At 45.1% G+C, this 18120-nt stretch overlaps 1 protein-coding gene across 4 annotated transcripts; it reads left to right on the plus strand.

The window, feature by feature from the left end:
- The first annotated feature begins 3415 nt into the window (after window positions 1-3415).
- On the plus strand, window positions 3416-17077 carry TMEM14A (transmembrane protein 14A). Of its 4 annotated transcripts, none has more exons than XM_064597702.1 (5): window positions 3416-3760; window positions 8012-8100; window positions 13196-13297; window positions 15429-15516; window positions 16795-17077. In XM_064597702.1, the coding sequence occupies exons 1-5, from the start codon at window positions 3432-3434 to the stop codon at window positions 16832-16834; spliced, it is 648 nt and encodes a 215-aa protein (XP_064453772.1). In that variant the 5' UTR covers window positions 3416-3431; the 3' UTR covers window positions 16835-17077. The 4 variants fall into 4 exon arrangements, with proteins under 4 accessions (XP_064453772.1, XP_064453771.1, XP_064453773.1 ...); XM_064597701.1 differs by having other exon boundaries at window positions 3428-3760; window positions 8009-8100; XM_064597703.1 differs by having other exon boundaries at window positions 3671-3830; window positions 8009-8100.
- The last annotated feature ends 1043 nt before the right edge of the window (window positions 17078-18120 follow it).

Below are 18120 nucleotides of genomic sequence, written 5' to 3' on the forward strand. Positions count from 1 at the left end.
CAGAATGAGACAGGCAAGTGACTCTAAACCCATCAAAAGTGTTTTTATTCCCCAAGAAGATATCAGTTCAGTCAAAAATAGCAGCTGTTGAATTAGCTTGGGGATACTACACAAACCAACATGCATCATCCTATGGCTCCCTTGATTGCTCTATGAAACTGAGTAAGTTACTTTTCCTGACTTAGGGGTTGCAACTAAAATATCCTGTGGGCGAGCAAAGGAGAAACATTGATAGCAGAGGTGTTGGCCCCTTACAGTGTAGAGCTGATTTTGTCCTTTCTCACCAACCATCATGCTTTCTACAATCTATGCACTGAACCATGGCAACAAAAAAATGTTTCCTCTTGGGGTGCCTGGGTGGCTCAGTCGTTAAGCGTCTGCCTTCGGCTCAGGTCATGATCCCAGGGTCCTGGGATTGAGCCCCGCATCGGGCTCTCTGCTCGGCAGGAAGCCTGCTTCTCCCTCTCCCACTCCCCCTGCTTGTGTTCCCTCTCTCGCTGTGTCTCTCTCTGTCAAATAAATAAATAAATAAATCTTAAAAAAAAAAAGTTTCCTCTAGTTCTTAGGTCCTTTGACTTGAAAAATGGGATTTGAAATTGACTTCCATGCCAGTGGAAGAGCTGATACAGACTGAGTTTTAGAACATTGTTTGAAAACGAGGATTAGGCTCAGGATCCACAGAGCACTCACTGAGGGGTAAACATCCTGTGAGGTCCTGCCTGAGCAGCCAGTCAGCCTCTCAAGTGTGCTCTCCTCCTCTCCAGGTCCACCCATACACAACTTACGAAAGCCTGTATTACTATACATTGGGAGTTCTGCAAATCCAAAGGGGCTTGAGGATGGAAATCAGGAAATCTGAGAACATGGATGGAGAAAAGAAATTTCTATCTTCATGAACCTCTAACTATAGTCTAGCATTTCTTTCATAGGCAACAACCACCGCAGTATTAGTACCTGTGACTGTCATCACTAGGAGTCACAGATGCTTGCATGTTCCAGATACCTCAAAATATTGTTTAGGTGCAGCACTACTTGGGAATTATGGTCATTATTATTCCCACTCTGAGATCTTGTAATGTAATAAGGAAGCACATCTATTAGACCACAGATTTAAATTTTTAATAATTTGATAACTGTATTTCAGTAAAATTGGCTTCCTTGACAATCCTATATTTTTTATTGTGTGTTTTTCCAGACTGCCAAAGGGGATTGATGGCACATCAGAGGGCCATCTGTCTCTGCCGTGGATCATGAATAGACAGCTTGACAAATAGGTAGAGATGAATATGCTTTGTGGCACCCTCGCCTTGTGCTCTAACTTTATCATTAGCTGACATATGAGTTGAGAGTGGCCCCTTTGCCTAAGAACCTTTGTGAACCCACATGTCCAAGAATATGGAATTTCCCATCATAGAGAGTTGTTCTTTTAGGTTTAGGTGAAAACGCCTCAAGTAGGAATATCATGGGACTGTTTCCAGCTTCTAATACCTCAGTGACAGGGTGGAAGGGATCTCTCAGAGCACCTAGTCTGAACAGCACCTTATAAATCCGGGCACTGAAGTCTGAGGTCAGGGGCAAGTTATTTACTGGAGGTCATACCAGGTAAAGATACGGAGGCATTCCAAGAGGGTTTTTAGTTTTATTCCGGATAGGGAAAGTCCTGGGAGTCTGGAGAGAGAGGGTAGGGGGAGGATAGGGTAAGGATGGGCATAGAAGGGGATGGAAAGGAGAGCTGCCTATTATTGTATAAGGATACAAACATACTGACTCAAAGGGGCACATGCACCCCCAATGTTTATAGCAGCAATGTCCACAATAGCCAAAATATGGACAGAGCCTAGGTGTCCATTGACAGATGAATGGATAAAGAAGATGTGAGACATATATATGCGTATGTATATATATGTTATATACATTATATACAATATTGTATATATTGTATATACAATTGTGTGTATACACACACACACACAGTGGAATATTAGTCATCAAAAAGAACAAAATCTTGCCATTTGCAACCACGTGGATGAAACCAGATGGTATTATGCTAAGCAAAATCAGTCAGAGAAAGACAAATATCATATGATTTCACTCCTACGTAGAATTTAAGAAACAAAACAGATGAACATAGGGGAAGGGAAGGAAAAATAAGACGAAAACAGAGAAGGAGGCAAACCATAAGAGAACTCTTAACTCTAGGAAACAAACTGAGGGTTGCTGGAGGGGAGGTTGATGGGGGGATGGGGTAACAGGGTGATGAGCATTAAGGAGGGCACTTGATGGAATGAGCACTAGGTGTTATATGCAACTGATGAATCACTAAATTCTACCTCTGAAACTAGTAATACACTATATGTTAATTAAATTGAATTTAAATTTAGGAAAAAAAGAAATGAAAGGAGAGCTGGGGCTTGGAGCCAAACTTCCCCCACTCCACATTCCAGTGCCTGCCATCAACTCTCCTGGGAACCTTCGGCAATCCTATCAACTCCCTGGGACCAACTTAGACTTCACATAAGTGAGATAGTCACGTTACTTCCCTGAAGCACTTCCATGCACAAGGAATAGGTTCAGCAAACAAATCTTCACAAGATTTGTGTATATTCTTAGGGTTTTTTTTCTTTAATATTAAGAAACTCTGCTATTATTCATAGCCCAGCAACACTCCTAGAGCTGCTGGATGACTCCTACATGACCGCCTTCTTCAAATCTCTGAAGGACTTGTCCTAGAAGGAAGAGGGTCCGGTTGGCGCTAACAGTACGCGGTTTAGAAGGCAAAACTGGCCTGAGTTAAGTTGTTGCCAGGAGGCACAATTCCAAATCCACTTAAGGTTCATTCCTGGGATCGGATTATCCCGGGACTAGACACGACTTAAAGTGCGTTTCAGGTCTGTCAGTCTATACCTTTCCCCTCACATACTTAAGCCCAGCAAATCCTGGGCATGAAGTATAAAACCGGGATCCTGATCTCCCCTCCACATCTCCAGGACCTGCTAGCCAGTGTGATATAATGAAGGGAGCTCCGACTTTGAAACCAGACAACCTTGGGCTCTATCCTTTGTACCCCACTTAGGAGCTGAGACCGTGGACGAGTAAATCAGTTCACCTGTCTGAACCTTAGCTCCCCCCACTGAAAATGGGGGTGATCTGCTGGCGAGAATCTAAAAGGCCCGGGTTGCTGTTGAGGTCGCACAAATGTCCCTTGAGTGAAGAATGAAGCTCACGGGGCGCCTGGGTGGCTCAGTCGTTAAGCGTCTGCCTTCGGCTCAGGTCATGATCCCAGGGTCCTGGGATCGAGTCCCACATCGGGCTCCCTCCTCGGGGGGAAGCCTGCTTCTCCCTCTCCCCCTCCCGCTGCTTGTGTTCCTGCTCTCGCTATCTCTGTCTCTGTCAAATAAATAAATAAAATCTTAAAAAAAAAAAAAAAAAGAATGAAGCTCACGGTTAAAACTCCGCCTTCTGGGGTCCCGGCTACACCCAGACCCACTCTCGGCGGACGCTTCTCAGTCCCGCCCCGTCCGGCAGGAGGCAGCGGACCGCAGTCCGGGCGCAGAGCCGGCGCCGAAAGCCCGGCAGAAGGAGCCAGCGGTTTGGAGCTTCCGGGTCCGGAGCCCGTGCGGGACACGCCCAGCAGAGGCGGGGGGGCGGGCCGTGCGCCGCGGGGAAGGCGCCGCCCGGAACCGGCAGGCCCTGCCCAGCGCCGCGAGGTACCGCGCAGAATCGGGAGGCGCTGGCCGCCGGGACCGCTTCCCGATACCAGGTACGAAGTTGGCCGGAGGCTGGCTCCCGATTTGTCTCCTTTGAGCCGCGGGGAGGGCTCGGGGCTGCAGGTGAGCTGTACACCTCGCAGTCGAGAACTTCCTCTCCTGAATTTTCTTGTGAAGGCACAGATACGAGCAAAGATGCTGAGGACCTGGGGAGGATTTTGCAGGGGATGGGGGCCGCTTCTCCCAAGCGTCGCTTCTCTCCACCTCCTGGGAATTCCCCGAATGTCCTCCTTCCGCGGCCCTGAATCTCCCACCTGTTCTCCTTCCTACCTTCTTGGAGCTAGGGAGAGGCGGGGAAGGGATGGGGTTCTCGGACCATGGCAAAAACGCTTGGCAGTTTTAACCTTCCTAGTACCACCCAGACTTCACTCGAAAATGGTCTTTCGAGCCCCAAGGGGTGCAAAGGTAGGTAGCTTTTTATATAGTAGCTTACGGAAGATCTCTTAGTGGGTTCCCCAAATTTTGGAGGGCTAGGGGCAAGGCAGGGCCCTGTCACCTGGTTTCGTACGCGGTGCAGTAAATCATTTTGCTGCATTGCACCCAAGATGCTTTCTGGCCTCTCCAAGTACTGAGGTAGCGTTTGCTATGAGAGCATGTGATGCAAGGCGCGCATCGGCTCCCACTTCCATCGCTTTCCTTTGTGGTTCTGGTCATATGGTCCTGCCATGGAAATGGAGCAAGAGGGGTGATTGCTTTTTGTCTGCATTTTCTCTGTGAGCTCAGAAACTTCTTGCAAGGATTGGGAATAGATGTGTTTTGCCTCCTTAGAATACTCCGTTCAGTAAGGAGATTAAGGGAACAGGCTGTTTCCTGGCAATAGAGCTAGACTCAGGGGTTGGTCAGTTACAAAATGTCTTCCTTGGGCAGAAGTTGTTCCTTTGGTTCATTCAGCACGTATTTTCTACACACTCTGCCTTGTGCGTGGCCGTGAGCTTGGTGATGTGGGGAGGATAAAGATGAACTGAACTTGAGCTTCGCCCTGGAGGAGCTTGGCTGGGAGGGGAGATAGGGAGGGGAGCTCAACCTAAGTAACTCTATACCAGGTAGAAGGAGGTGCAGCCCTGAGAGAGGGTCAGAAGAAGACTGGGAGCTCAGAGGAGGGAAAAGAATCGGCCTTTTACATCAGGTGGTCGGCATAAGGAGAAAATTAGATCCCCAAATTATTACCTGATGATGAGTGATCTCTCATAAGCTTCAGATGTGTGTGTAAAGGTGTCTTCCTCACTGTGTCAGCATCTTAGACTATGTCTCAGATAGATCCCCACCATTCCTGGATTCCTCCCTCCTCCTGCCACCGCTTGCCTACTGCTGGTGCAGTGCTCCCTGTCTCGGAGACTAGCATCAAGGCCTCTCTTCCTCCCACCTCTCCTTCCTAGTAGTCCAAGCCAGAGACCTAGAGGTGAGTCATCTCCGACTCATCCCTCCCCCGCACTCCCCACATCCAGGCTATTGATTCTACTTCACAAACCTCTCTGAGAGCTGACCCACCCTCCTTGCCATTGCTCCAGGCCAGGCCACCACCATCTCTTGCTTAGCTCAGCCTCCTCTTCACTTCGTCCCATGTCCCACTACCGCTTCGAGGAAGCACTTGCTAGAATTAAATCTGGTTGTGAGACTCCCTTCGTTCATCCCTACTGCCCTTGAGACAGAACCCAGCCTCCCTCTACAGCACTCACAAGCGTCCTGGCCCTGTCTTTTTCCCCAGCCCCCTCTCTCCCCAGCCCCCCTGCACTCCTGTTCATTTTGAAAACATGCCATGCTTTCTCATGCCACGAGGCTTTTGCACACATTCTCTCTGCTGCCTAGAGCACATCCTTCCTTGCCACCCTCTTCACTCGGCTTACTCCTCCTCTCCCCAAGATCCCAGCTGGGACTCCGTTTGCTGTAGGAATCCTTCCTTAGGCTCCCAAGTCCCCTGAGGCACCTCCTCTTGATATGGGGCCCATGCATCTCCTCGTAGGGCTCACCACACATCTGCCTCCTCTGCTGTGCTGTGCTGTGCTGGAAGGCCAGAGCCAAGTCCAAGGGCTTTCCGTGGCTTCCTACTGCCTTGCACAAAGAAGACGTTCAATAAATAGTTGTTAAGTGGAGTTGAGCATAAGCTGTAACATTATGGTTTGATTCATCAAATGCCTGAGTCATAAAGTCACCCCATCTCCATTGTTTTCTCAGTGAGCTGGTATAGTTATGGCCTCACACATGTCAAGCTTAAAAATGGGTGTAAGGGTGCAAGAGAAGAACAGCCATTATTAAAGCAGCTAGTATTTGTCGGGTGCTCAGTATGTGCAGGCACTGTTGTAAGCACTTTTCAGTATTACCTCATTTAATCATCACAGCTCTGCGAGGTAATTTTGTTATCCGTATTTTTTTTTTTTAAGATTTTATTTATTTGCGAGAGAGAGAATGAGAGACAGAGAGCATGAGAGGGAGGAGGGTCAGAGGGAGAAGCAGACTCCCCGCCAAGCAGGGAGCCCGATGCGGGACTCGATCCCGGGACTCCAGGATCATGACCTGAGCCGAAGGCCATCGCTCAACTAACTGAGCCACCCAGGCGCCCCTGTTATCCGTATTTTACAGATGGAGAGACGGGGTTGCAGAGAGATTAAGGAACATGCGCAATGTCACATGGCTAGTAAGTAGTGGTATCAGGTTTGGAGCCAAGCCTACATTGTGGAATTCGATTAACTCTTAGGGAGAGGCAGTAGGTAGGACGGACCACGAGAAGCTGACAGGGCTGAAGATGGAAAGTCACCAGATGCAGTGTGGTCGCAACTTGAAGCTGTGAGACCAACAGAAGGGACTGAGCCAGAACTTTACAAATCTGAAGGGCATTCGTTTTATCTGCATATTCATTTTTTTTCCGGACCGCTGACTCAGTTATCAGAGGTATGATTGCTAGTGGTTAGGAATGAGACTTCTCTCAGTCTGAAACTTGGTCCTGTTGCATGGCCTCGGGGGTATTGCTGGCCCTTTCTGTGCCTCAGTCGTTTCATCTGGAAAGCGGGGGGGGGGGGGGGTAATAACGATCAGGCTTACCTCAGAAGGTTGCGGTAATAATTAAACGAGCCAATGTGAGGCTTTAGAAGAGTGCCTAGCACATGGTAATTGCTCGCAGACATCCTCATCCCGTTATTATTGTGTGTTTATCCACCTGGCAGTCCGCAGTGGTTTTTGAGCACACGTCCTTCCTGTGGGTTCCGTCCTGCAGCACCGCTCTGTGGACACAGACGAGTTCTCCTTTTTTATTTCTTCTTCCCTTGGAGGTTGAGGATTTTTCACTAGTGCCTCCCAAGCAGTGCTGTCATCTCTTGGGCCTCGGATCCCCCCCCCCCCGTAACTTTTGGCTTCCTCTCTGAGATCAGCTCAACACTCCTTTTCTGTTCTTCTGGGTCAGGTTGTTACCAGTTTGTGCAGAGGATCAAAGACTAGGTTAACCTAAAAGATGAGCAGCGAGAACACTGTAAAACTACAAAGAAACCTCATGTGAGGTGCGCCTGGGTGGCTCACTCGGTTCAGCGTCTGCCTTCGGCTCAGGTCCTGATCCCAGAGTCCTGGGATCGAGTCCCTCGTCGGGCTCCCTGCTCAGCGGGGAGCCTGCTTCTCCCTCTGCCTCTGCCCCTCCCCCTGCTTGTGCTCTCTCTCAAATAAATAAATGCAATCTATAAAAACAACAACAACAAAACCTTATATGCTATTCCTTGTATATACAAAGATATTTTCCCCATGGAGGAAATAGAGTAAAAGAGGTAAGATATAAAAGCGCCACTGGGAATCCGAAATTAAAAGAATTAAAAAGCTGCAAGGAACCTAAGGGCTCATCTCATCTACTCTCCTCATTTTGGGGGGCATTGACGGCAGGGATGGGGCATGGTCCAAAGCCCAACAGCCAGCTAGTGACCTGTGCCCATGTCTCCAGCTTGTAGCCAGCACACTTTCTCCTACATCTTCTAGATTCCCGGGTAGGATTATAATGAAACTTCTCAGCCCTAGGTCTGTGTCTCAACTGCTGCTATGAGGCACCGTAGGATGCTCTCATCACTCACATAGTTTTGTGCAAGGGGCTTCATTATATTCTTCAGTGATTCACCATTGATGAAGCATGGATATCTCTGGCTGAGCTTTCCTTTTTTTTTGTAGACTAGAGAAATTAATCTCTGTAATTCTGTGGAATGCGTATCATTTTTATATTACCTATGCTCCCCCCAGTTTTTTAATTTTGTAAAACTTGTCCCTTCCCCCAGCAGTAGAATTGCAACCTTGCCAATGGACCTGATTGGTTTCGGTTATGCGGCCCTTGTGACATTTGGAAGCATCTTGGGATATAAGCGGAGAGGTAAGCCTTAACCATATTTTTCATCCAAGGGACTTGATGGGGGATTGGTGGTTGTGCTAAGATTATCTGAGGGTTTGTAAATAAGACAAGAAGCTGAAGATGTCCTAGAGGTGGCTGAGGACCAGCATGTCGTGCGTGGAAGGGAGTCGAAGAGGGCAGGGGGGCTGGGTGTGGCAGAGCATTCCAACCCAGCTGTCTGGGTCTCTCTTCAAGGGTCATTATCAATTGCATAATTAATTGACTTAACCTCCTCAGGGCTACTCGCTTATTATCAAGTGAGTATTTTTGTTTGTTTACATACTCTTAGTATCAAAACTTGAATTATGTTGATACTGTGTTTTGCAAAGGAAAATTTGTTAAATACTTAGATATCCTATCTGAGGTTGTCTCTTCATCTGTATCCAAAAGAGGAAAGAAAAAAAAAAACCCAGCTGATAAGAAAAAAATGGAAAAAAATGAGAGGTTCTATTTGTGACATTGGTGGGCTTCACCTTGAGTGAAAAAGCCAGGTCTACATAGTTATTAGAGTTATTATTAAACAGTTGCTAAGAAGTCCAAGGCCAGAAGCACAGGTCTGTGTAGGGATTGAGGGGTGGCAGGTTAAAATAGAGTATTTTCTGGGGCACTTGGGTGGCTCCGTCGTTAAGCGTCTGCCTTCAGCTCAGGTCATGATCCCAGCGTCCCGGGATCTAGCCCCACATCGGGCTCCCTGCTCAGTGGGAAGCCTGCTTCTCCCTCTCCCACTCCCCCTGCATGTGTTCCCTCTCTCGCTATATCTCTCTGTCAAATGAATAAAATCTTAAAAAAAATTAAAAAAAAAAATAGAGTATTTTCTAAGATTCCTGGGAACCTCTAATTTACTTAGACTTTTGTTTGTTGCTCTTATGTTCTCTCTCAATGTGTGTAGCATCCTCGATATGTATTCAGTGGAAAAATGATGGCACCAAAGACCTATAAACCACTACTGATGTTTTATAATCTACTTTGAAGAGGGCTTAGTTTAAAATTCTGATAGGATTGTTATTGAAACACTTTTTCATTGTCAAAGATGTGTCTAAATAACTTTTGTGACAGAAGAGAAAAAGCACCTCTGGACCTTTTTGCCTGCGTGTTAGAGGAGTGGGAAGAAGGAAGCGCGCTCATGGGTGCGTGCGTGTGTGTGTGTGTGTGTGTGTGTGTATGTTGGGGCGGCTGGGGGTGGGGGAGGGGAGGAGAGGCAAGGATTACTTTACAATTCTAACCCAGATCTCTTCAGGAACAAATGCAATCACATTCTCTGTAAGGTCCCTGATATCAGGTGCATGTGGCTCAGCTGCACAATATGGTTCCTTGGCCTCCGACAGGAGCCCCCAACTAAGTGATCCTGGAAGCCCCTGGGGGCATGTGTTCCCAAAAAAGCCCCCTCTTGTATAATGTAGGTAAGAGCACAGGCCACAGAATCAGGCTTTCCTAAATTCTGCTCATGACACTCTCCTTACTAGCTCGGATACTCATGTGAGTGGTTTAACTTCTGGGCTTCACGTCCTCATTTGTATATTTATCAGTTAGGATTAAATAAAAATAATGCACGTAACACATTTCACATAGTGCCTGGCCAGAAGAAGGGTTTAATATTCTTGTTTCTACTGCTACTCCCTGCCAGTGGGAGAGTGTGTGGGCCAGTGGGGCAAAATACTTTTTTCTAGTTTTGTATTCTGTATTATGTTTTTTAAAAAAATTTTTTTTTTTTTTAGGGCGCCTGGGTGGCTCAGTTGGTTAAGCGACTGCCTTCGGCTCAGGTCATGATCCCAGGGTCCTGGGATCGAGTCCCACATCGGGCTCCTGGCTCAGCAGGAAGCCTGCTTCTCCCTCTCCCACTCCCCCTGCTTGTGTTCCTGCTCTCGCTGTCTCTGTCTCTGTCAAATAGATAAATAAATTAAAAAAAAAAAAAATCTTTAAAAAAATTTTTTTTTAAAGATTTTATTTATTTATTTGAGAGAGAGAGAGAATGAGAGACAGAGAGCAGGAGAGGGAGGAGGGTCAGAGGGAGAAGCAGACTCCCTGCCAAGCAGGGAGCCCGATGCGGGACTCGATCCCAGGACTCCAGGATCATGACCTGAGCCGAAGGCAGTCGCTTAACCAACTGAGCCACCCAGGCGCCCATGTATTCTGTATTATGTTTTAAGCTGCTTGTGGCCCCAGCATCTTAGAGCTGTTGTGTAAAGTGAATCAACTCTTTTTGTTTTTACTTAAAGCTTCCCTAGACATGAATCCTGTATAGTTCAGCCAGGAGACCCTTCCACGGGAGAGTTACTGAGAACAGTGCTGGGTAGGTTAAAGATGTGACGTCAGAGTGGTGTTTCGTAAGAGGACAAGTATATTGGAATCCTACACTAGACCAGGCGCTGGGCTTGGGTTGGGTCAGAGTGAGGGGCTGGTAGATTTCTTCTCTTGCCGGGAGCAGAGAAAGAGGAGAGTGACAGCACAGTGGCAGGATGCTGAGCACCAAGTTCTGAGGTCACCCCTCTCCCACATAGGTCCCCAGAAAAGTGCATAACCAATAAGACACTATGATTTTGAGGCTTTTTCTGAGCCAGGTAGCCAGTGCCCAAAGCCAAAGATGGGCAGAAAGCTCACTTGGCCTTCTTCTGCACTAGGGCTGAACCTGACCTCGTACCTTCCTACTCCAGTTCAAGGTCAGGGCATAGCAGCCCCTCGGGAGAGGAGGGGAGCAGGAGAGCTTGTCAGGCAGGTGTCATGCTCTGAGGAAGGGGTGCACCCCCATGTGCACCTTTCAACTTCTTTGAAAACTCCTTGAGACTGCCCCAGCCACGTTGGCACTTGGAGGAAGGGGGGGGGGGTCAGAGCTTGGAGCTTCTTTTTTTTTTTGTAGTCCCACCATAGACTGAGTTTTTTTGCAGGATCTGGCTCCCTTCCACCAGCCATGACTTTCTTACGAGGTAGAGCCCATGGTCCCAGCTCCTTCCTCACGCAGGATGGGCTCTCCCAGGGAGCCTTCCCACCTCTCATTCATGTGGGCTGCTAGTGTGCCTGCCCATCCCCACTGTTTGCTGTCTGATCTCGCCAAGACTCAGGTGCAGATGCTGTCCCTCCCTCCATATACTTAAGGTGGGGAGGATCCTAGCAGTGCAGAAATCATCAGGGTGTACAGAAAAGAGTCAGAGATCTCTAAGTGAGAAGACACCTTAATTAAGTCATGCATTCCAGAAAATGCTTAAATCCCCTTAACTATTTTCTTAATCTGCTGTCTTCTGCTTAAACATGATCCATAACAGGGAGTGCCCAGGCATGCATTTTGTCAATGTTTATCGAGTGCTGCCAAGTACCCAGCACCCTGGCAGGTCCTGGAAAACAGCAGTGAGCAAAAAGAGACGGTGCTCAAAAGCAAGTCAGGGGGCTGACCGTAAATATATGGACAGGTGTACAAATATATGATGGCGAATTGTGGGAGGCTCTGATGGGGGCCCTGTTTCAGAATGGTGGGTCAGAGAAGACATCTCTGAGGAGCTGACCCTTACAGAGAGATCTGGAGGTGAGCTGCAGTTGGCCAGGTGAACAGTGCAGGGAAGATCAGTCCAAGCCGGGAACAGCATGTCTAGAAACCATGAATAATAAAGAGTTTGACGTATTCACGGAACTGAAAGAAGGCCAAGGTTCCAATAATCGAGCAGACTTGGGTTTTTCCCTAAGTGCAGTAGGAAGCACTGAAGGTTTTTAATTAAACCACAGGAGTGACCTGTCTAGATGTATGCTTTTAAAAAGACCATGTTGCCGTGTTTGCAGAATAGATTTGTGGGGAGGGAGGAACAATGAAGAATTTAACATTGGGGCGCCTGGATGGCTCAGTCCCTTAAGTGACTGCCTTCGGCTCAGGTCATGATCCCAGGGTCCTGGGATCGAGCCCCGCGTCGGGCTCCCTGCTCAGTGGAGAGTCTGCTTCTCCCTCTCCCTCTGCCTGCCTCTCTGCCTACTTGTGCTATCTCTCTGTCAAATAAATAAATAAAATCTTTAAAAAAAAAAAAGAATTTAACATTATCTCCAATTGTAACATTCTAAGCCTTTATATATTTGACATGGATGGTATTACTAACTCTGTTTTGCACACGACAAAACTCAGAGAGACTAAGTGCCCTAGCCAAAGTCCTGCAGGCAACAAATGGAAGAATGGACTAGAACCCACTGCGTGTGGCCTCTCATTCAGGATGCTGCTGCTGTGTGTGTGTGTGTGTGTGTGTCTATCTGTGTGTGTGCATGAGTTGCTGCAATGGTTTTTAACCCTGGCTACGATCTGAATTTCCTATAGATATTTAAAACAGAGATGCCTTGACCCTACCCAAGGGAATCCAAGCTGATAGATTCTAAATAGAGTGAGCTCCACGAAGCACCGACTGTGTGTGGGTGTCTTTTGCACCGTGTCCCTGGCATGCAGCCCACTGCCGGTGCACAAGAAGTGCTTGGTGTTCGTCACCGTGCCCTGGGGCAGTGAATGAATGGGCTGGGGGCCGGGAGTGCGCTGGCTGGCTGGCTGGCTGGCTGCATCAGTGCCCTGGCTCTTCCCATTTCTCAGTACAGTCACCATTCATCCCTGAGTCCTGTTATCTGGAAGCTGGAAGCTTTGTTAATTACTCAGGACAGAGCCATCACTTGCTTTGCACAGGACTTCTCTTTTTACCTCTGTGAGCTTAAATACCAGTGCATCCTATTTTTATTATCACAACCTCAGAGTAAAAAGACGGAGGCAAGGAGAAGGAAAAAAAGAGAGAGAGAGAGGTGTAAAGAAGTCAACTGGTTGTCCAAGGTCATGCAATCAAGGTCCAAACCACTACCACCAGACAGGCTTTCTTATTCACTCAAGCCATATCTAACCCTGGCATTGCTGTGTATTCAGGGTTCCTCTGCCTGGCATTTCGGGTTCAGCAGGGATTAGTGATATCTTAGAAACTGTCCATGAAGAGGCTGATACGTGATTTGGCTTTATCTAGTTACAGTGCCCATGTAGATGTACATTTGAAGGTGCATGTATCATACTTGAAGGAATGGAAGGAATTCCTTTCATTTGGGGATTCTGTTTCTGAGTGCATTTTTTTTTTTCCAGGCGGTGTTCCATCTTTGATCGCTGGTCTTTTTATTGGATTTTTGGCTGGCTATGGAGCCTACCGTGTCTCCAATGACAAGCGAGATGTCAAACTGTCACTGTGTAAGTAAGACATTTTGTCCAGTTATGGAGAAGGGCCGAACCTTGGGAGTGGCTTTTTTGATACCTACACTAGGCATACTGGAAAACGTGCAGCCACGTGGCAAGTGGGTATGCATGTGTCGAGACTGAACACAAAATCGCAAACAAGGATGTTGCTCTCAGGCCTTCAAACACAGAAGAACATTTCTAGGAAACTTATTACTAGAAAAATAAAATAAAATTAGAAAAATCAAGGAATTATGCCCAGACTTTCTGCTAGTGCCCCTAAGGCCTATTAGCCTAGTTTTTGTGTTGCTATTAAAATACCTAACAAGAGGGGCGCCTGGGTGGCTCAGTCGTTAAGCGTCTGCTTTTGGCTCAGGTCAGGATCCCAGGGTCCTGGGATCGAGCCCCGCATCGGGCTCCCTGCTCGGCGGGAAGCCTGCTTCTCCCTCTCCCACTCCCCCTGCTTGTGTTCCCTCTCTCGCTGTGTCTCTCTCTGTCAAATAATTAAATAAAATCTTTAAAAAAATAAATAAATAAAATACCTAACAAGAGACGGCCTCCCATTATTTAATTCACAAGCAGCTTTTAGATCCTGTTTGCCTTAAGACTTACTCTAGAAAGCCAAAGCTGACCTTTTTTTAGCTTCTTCCCTTGTCGGGCTTGGTAGGGGAATGTCCACAGTAAAAATGGAAACCTGTATGTGTTTATAGGCCCTGGATGCTTGGCTCTCTTTAGTCTAGCTTGAGAGCCAGTGAAGGTTTGGAAATTGTTTCTATATTTAATTTGATTATTATTCAAAGTGCCCTGGTGGGTATGGAAGAAACTACAAATGAAGGCACATTTTATCAGTTCGGTCTTTGAGGGAGGGAAGGAGTCTTAGTGTTGTTCTTTTTGTTTTCTTTGTTTTTTTTTTTCTTGACTTGTTTGAAATAGAAGCTAGGGATAATTGGGTTTTTTTTTTTTTAGATTTATTTGAGAGAGAGAGAATGAGAGAGAGAGAGAGCATGAGAGGGGGGAGGGTCAGAGGAAGAAGCAGACTCCCTGCTGAGCAGGGAGCCCGATGCGGGACTCGATTCTGGGACCCCAGGATCATGACCTGAGCCGAAGGCAGTCACTTAACCAACTGAGCCACCCAGGCGCCCCTAGGGATAATTTTTAATAATGAAATTGTGTCAAAAGAAGAAACGTATTAGCAAGATGTGACTATTTTGGGCTTTTTATTCACATGCAGTGAAGTAGTTCACATATATTTATTGTCAGTCATTTTGTTCTTTATATCAGCAAGTGATTTTTCCTTGAAAGCTATTCTGAAATTGTGACGTCAGCACCCTCATCTCTTACATAAAACGGTCTCTCTCTCTCCATATTGATTCAGCTCCTAAAAGGCTGGTGTGACGCTTCTGAGTTTAATGTTATTGCCCAGACTGTTATTATTTAGCCTCCAGACATCCATTTCCCAAAATGCAGTGCTGCACATTAAAAACAGTCAGCCTTTTTTCCTAGTATTTCTTTATTCATCAGGTCTTACTTAAAAGATCCTGATTGTTTTCTTTACTTTCACTTAAATGAGCATTTATTGGGTGTCTCCTGTGGATCCAGACATACTGCCTAGTGTTCCTGAGGAAAGTTGAATGAGACACAGTCCTAGTCTTCCAGGAGGTTCTACCACCAGAAATTTAAGTTAGACAAAGACTTTTGAAGATATTTCAGGAATGGATTTTTAACGTGTTTGTTTACTCAGAGACCTTTTCAATAAGCTAGTTTATGAAGTCTTTTAAGAGAGCACTTTATCTTTTCAAGAAGATGGCAACTTGGGCGCCTGGGTGGCTCAGTTGGTTAAGCGACTGCCTTCGACTCGGGTCATGATCCTGGAGTCCCGGGATCGAGTCCCACATCAGGCTCCCTGCTCAGCAGGGAGTCTGCTTCACCCTCTGACCCACTCCCCTCTCATGCTCTCTGTCTCTCATTCTCTCTCCCGCAAATAAATAAAAAAATTAAAAAAAAAAAAAAAAGAAGATGGCAACTTAATACTTATACATAGTAGTCGTTATATTAAAAAGCTGAAACAATGTCCTTTTTTTTTTTGCACAAGCAGGCATTGATAATGTGTTTGAAACCCTGGTTCATGCATTGGTTTGGTTTTTAGTTACAGCTTTCTTCCTGGCCACCATAATGGGTGTGAGGTATAAGAGATCAAAGAAAATCATGCCAGCTGGGCTGGTTGCAGGCTTAAGGTAAGAAAAACTATTTTTCTGTACTTTCTTCTACCATCATTTAGTGTCGACTTTTTGGCAAGAGTCAGTTTTAACTTGGAAAGGTCAAAGTAATTTTTATTATAGTAAGCATGACTGTAAACCCTTAAAATATCAGGTCTGCAATCAGTCTTTGGTATTGATGTACCCATGAACATTTTTGTGGAGTATAATTTGATCCCAGTAATTCTATCCATGAGATTAAGCGTATTACCACATACAAATTTATAGGTAACATTTTTAATTCGTCCTGGAGGCAGCCTTTTTTTTGTATGTTGAAAGCCTTAAACATGTTTACTTCCTTTGTTACACATTTTTACTTTTTGGAATAAAGAAATAATGAAATGTATACAAAGACTGATGTTTATTGCACCTTTATTTCTAATGGGACACATGACGAACTGAAGAATTAGAAACAACCTAAAAACTCACTAGTAAGCAAATGTTTCAGTAAGTGTTTTGTCTGCTTAATGAAATATTGAGCAGCAATTAATGACATATTTTTAAAAACTATTTAGTGGCATTAGAACATCTTAATGATGCTGTGGGAGATAAAAGCAGAATAAATAATCAAATATAGTATGATCTCAAAAGTTTGTGTATAAAAAACCAAGATAGGAAAGATATGCTTCAGACTTTAATAGTGTTTATCACTGGGTGATAATGCAATGAGTAAGTTTCTCCTTCCTACTTTTCTTTAGAATTTTCTCATGTGGCTGTGTATCATGTTTATGACTTGGTGGGTGGGCGGTGGTGTCAGGGAGGAATGTGATTACAAAGGACTCTTTTTCAGTATGGCTGTGTTCTAAAAATGATCCTTGGTAATAGAAGAAATCGGAAGTAGGGTTTATGGGTCAAGAAGAACAAGACCGCAGTCAGTGGAAAGTAGCTGAGATTGTAATAACAACACCCCAGAATTGTTCCTTGCTTCTTTTTTCAAGCCACTTGCCTTTACTAGCTTATGAAAGGTTTGTGTTCCTTTCCAGACCTTTCTCTTACAAAGGTTCGCTCCAGATTTTCAGAATCGTGAGCTCTGATTTTGCTCGTTCAGTCAATCAGCATTTTTAAGTGGCTAATTCAGCTATGTCTGGGAAGTTCCAATACAGAGATAATTATGGAGATCATCCCTGTTCCGAGGAGAAGAGAGCATTTTGGAAGCCAAAGTTTAGTAACAGTACAGGTTAGGTGAATATATATGAACCTCTGTTTTATGCCACATAAGTGTGACCTGCTCTTTGCCTTTCTTTTATTTTAATCCAGCCTCATGATGATTCTGAGACTTGTCTTATTGTTGCTCTGAGAATCCAAAGGAACTGAAGACTAAAGCCATGTGATTCTACGGGCAGAGCATACACTTTGTATTTAAAAGATAAGCTTCAACGTGGAATGTTAAGTGTCTTATTTTACGTTAGAAACAACAGAAATGCTCCAAAATAAACACTAGTTTGAGGGATTTTTTTTTTAAACCAAAAACTCGACTGTTTTCTACTTGTCAAATAATGATTTTGTTAAAGATACTTAATAAATCATTATACACGCTTTCTTTTACTGTGTCTACTTTTATATATGTGAAGTTGGGTTTTTTTTGACAATTGCAAATACTCATGTCTGATGTTTAAATTAAACTATAAGATCCCAGATAATGGAATGCCAGAAGTGAACTTTACAAAATGCTGATGTAGCTGCTTGTCATTTGTGTGATATTAGAAATTATAGTTCTTCCATTTTAATTTTATTGCTGCCAGTGTTATTTTTCCCTTTAAAAAAACTCTATTCTCAGCACTCTCTGTGTACCAACAGAATGTATTCGGTATTCAAATAAAATGCATTCTGTTTTAAACCTGTTTCTCTCATTTTAGTGTCCTCTCTCTATACTCAAATCATTTTCAACATTTAAATGTTCAATTATTAATGAAAGAGATTGGGAACTCTTCCTCAGGAGCAGATGTTCTCCCTTGCTGGAACAATGGAGATAATATTGTAATAATTCTGAAACAAAAATGATTTTGTCCATTTTGTCCCAAATCACTTCATTTTTAGGCAGAATTATGACAATGTCCACAGCACTTTTAGGCCCCAGACTAAACATCAAGAGACCTGAGTTCTAGCCTGGTTCTCCCACTGACTGGTTATAGGTTCTTTGGAAGGTCATTTCCTCTCTCTGGGTCTCAGTTTCTCATCCATAAGGAGGAATTTGGACTAAATGGTTGATGAGATCCCTTAAACCTCTAAAAATCCGCCATTTTGATCCTGTTGCCTCTACTCCACGGTGTCAGGTTATAAACCCATTCTTTATATGAAATGGTGGGTAGAGCCCCAACTGGTAAGAGCAGGATTGACACTGTTGTGTTCACTTCTCTTTCCTAGCTGACTTTCAAGGAAGTTAGTAGACTTCCAGTGATAAGTAATTCAGTTAAGGGAAGGAAGGAAGGAAAGGAAAGGAAAAAAGAAAGAAAAGAAAGAAAACCTACCAGTTTAACCAAAAGGAAGGAAGGAAGGAAAGGAAAGAGAGAGAGAGAGAGAGAAAGAAAGAAAGAAAGAAGAAAGAAAGAAAGAAGAAAGAAAGAGAAAGAAAGAAAAGAAAAG

The sequence above is a fragment of the Mirounga angustirostris genome, unplaced genomic scaffold, assembly GCF_029215605.1.
Source record: "Mirounga angustirostris isolate CCGP_5_RB_7025 unplaced genomic scaffold, mMirAng1.0.hap1 SCAF_8, whole genome shotgun sequence".
Lineage (NCBI taxonomy): Eukaryota > Metazoa > Chordata > Mammalia > Carnivora > Phocidae > Mirounga > Mirounga angustirostris.

Bases quoted from the DNA above. Each gene is read 5' to 3' on its own strand.
- TMEM14A (XM_064597701.1), top strand. From the start codon at position 3,432: ATGAAGCTCACGGTTAAAACTCCGCCTTCTGGGGTCCCGGCTACACCC. The intron at 13,298-15,428 runs GTAAGTAAGACA...TTTGGTTTTTAG, and splicing joins AGATGTCAAACTGTCACTGT to TTACAGCTTTCTTCCTGGCC. The intron at 15,517-16,794 runs GTAAGAAAAACT...ATTTTAATCCAG, and splicing joins GGGCTGGTTGCAGGCTTAAG to CCTCATGATGATTCTGAGAC.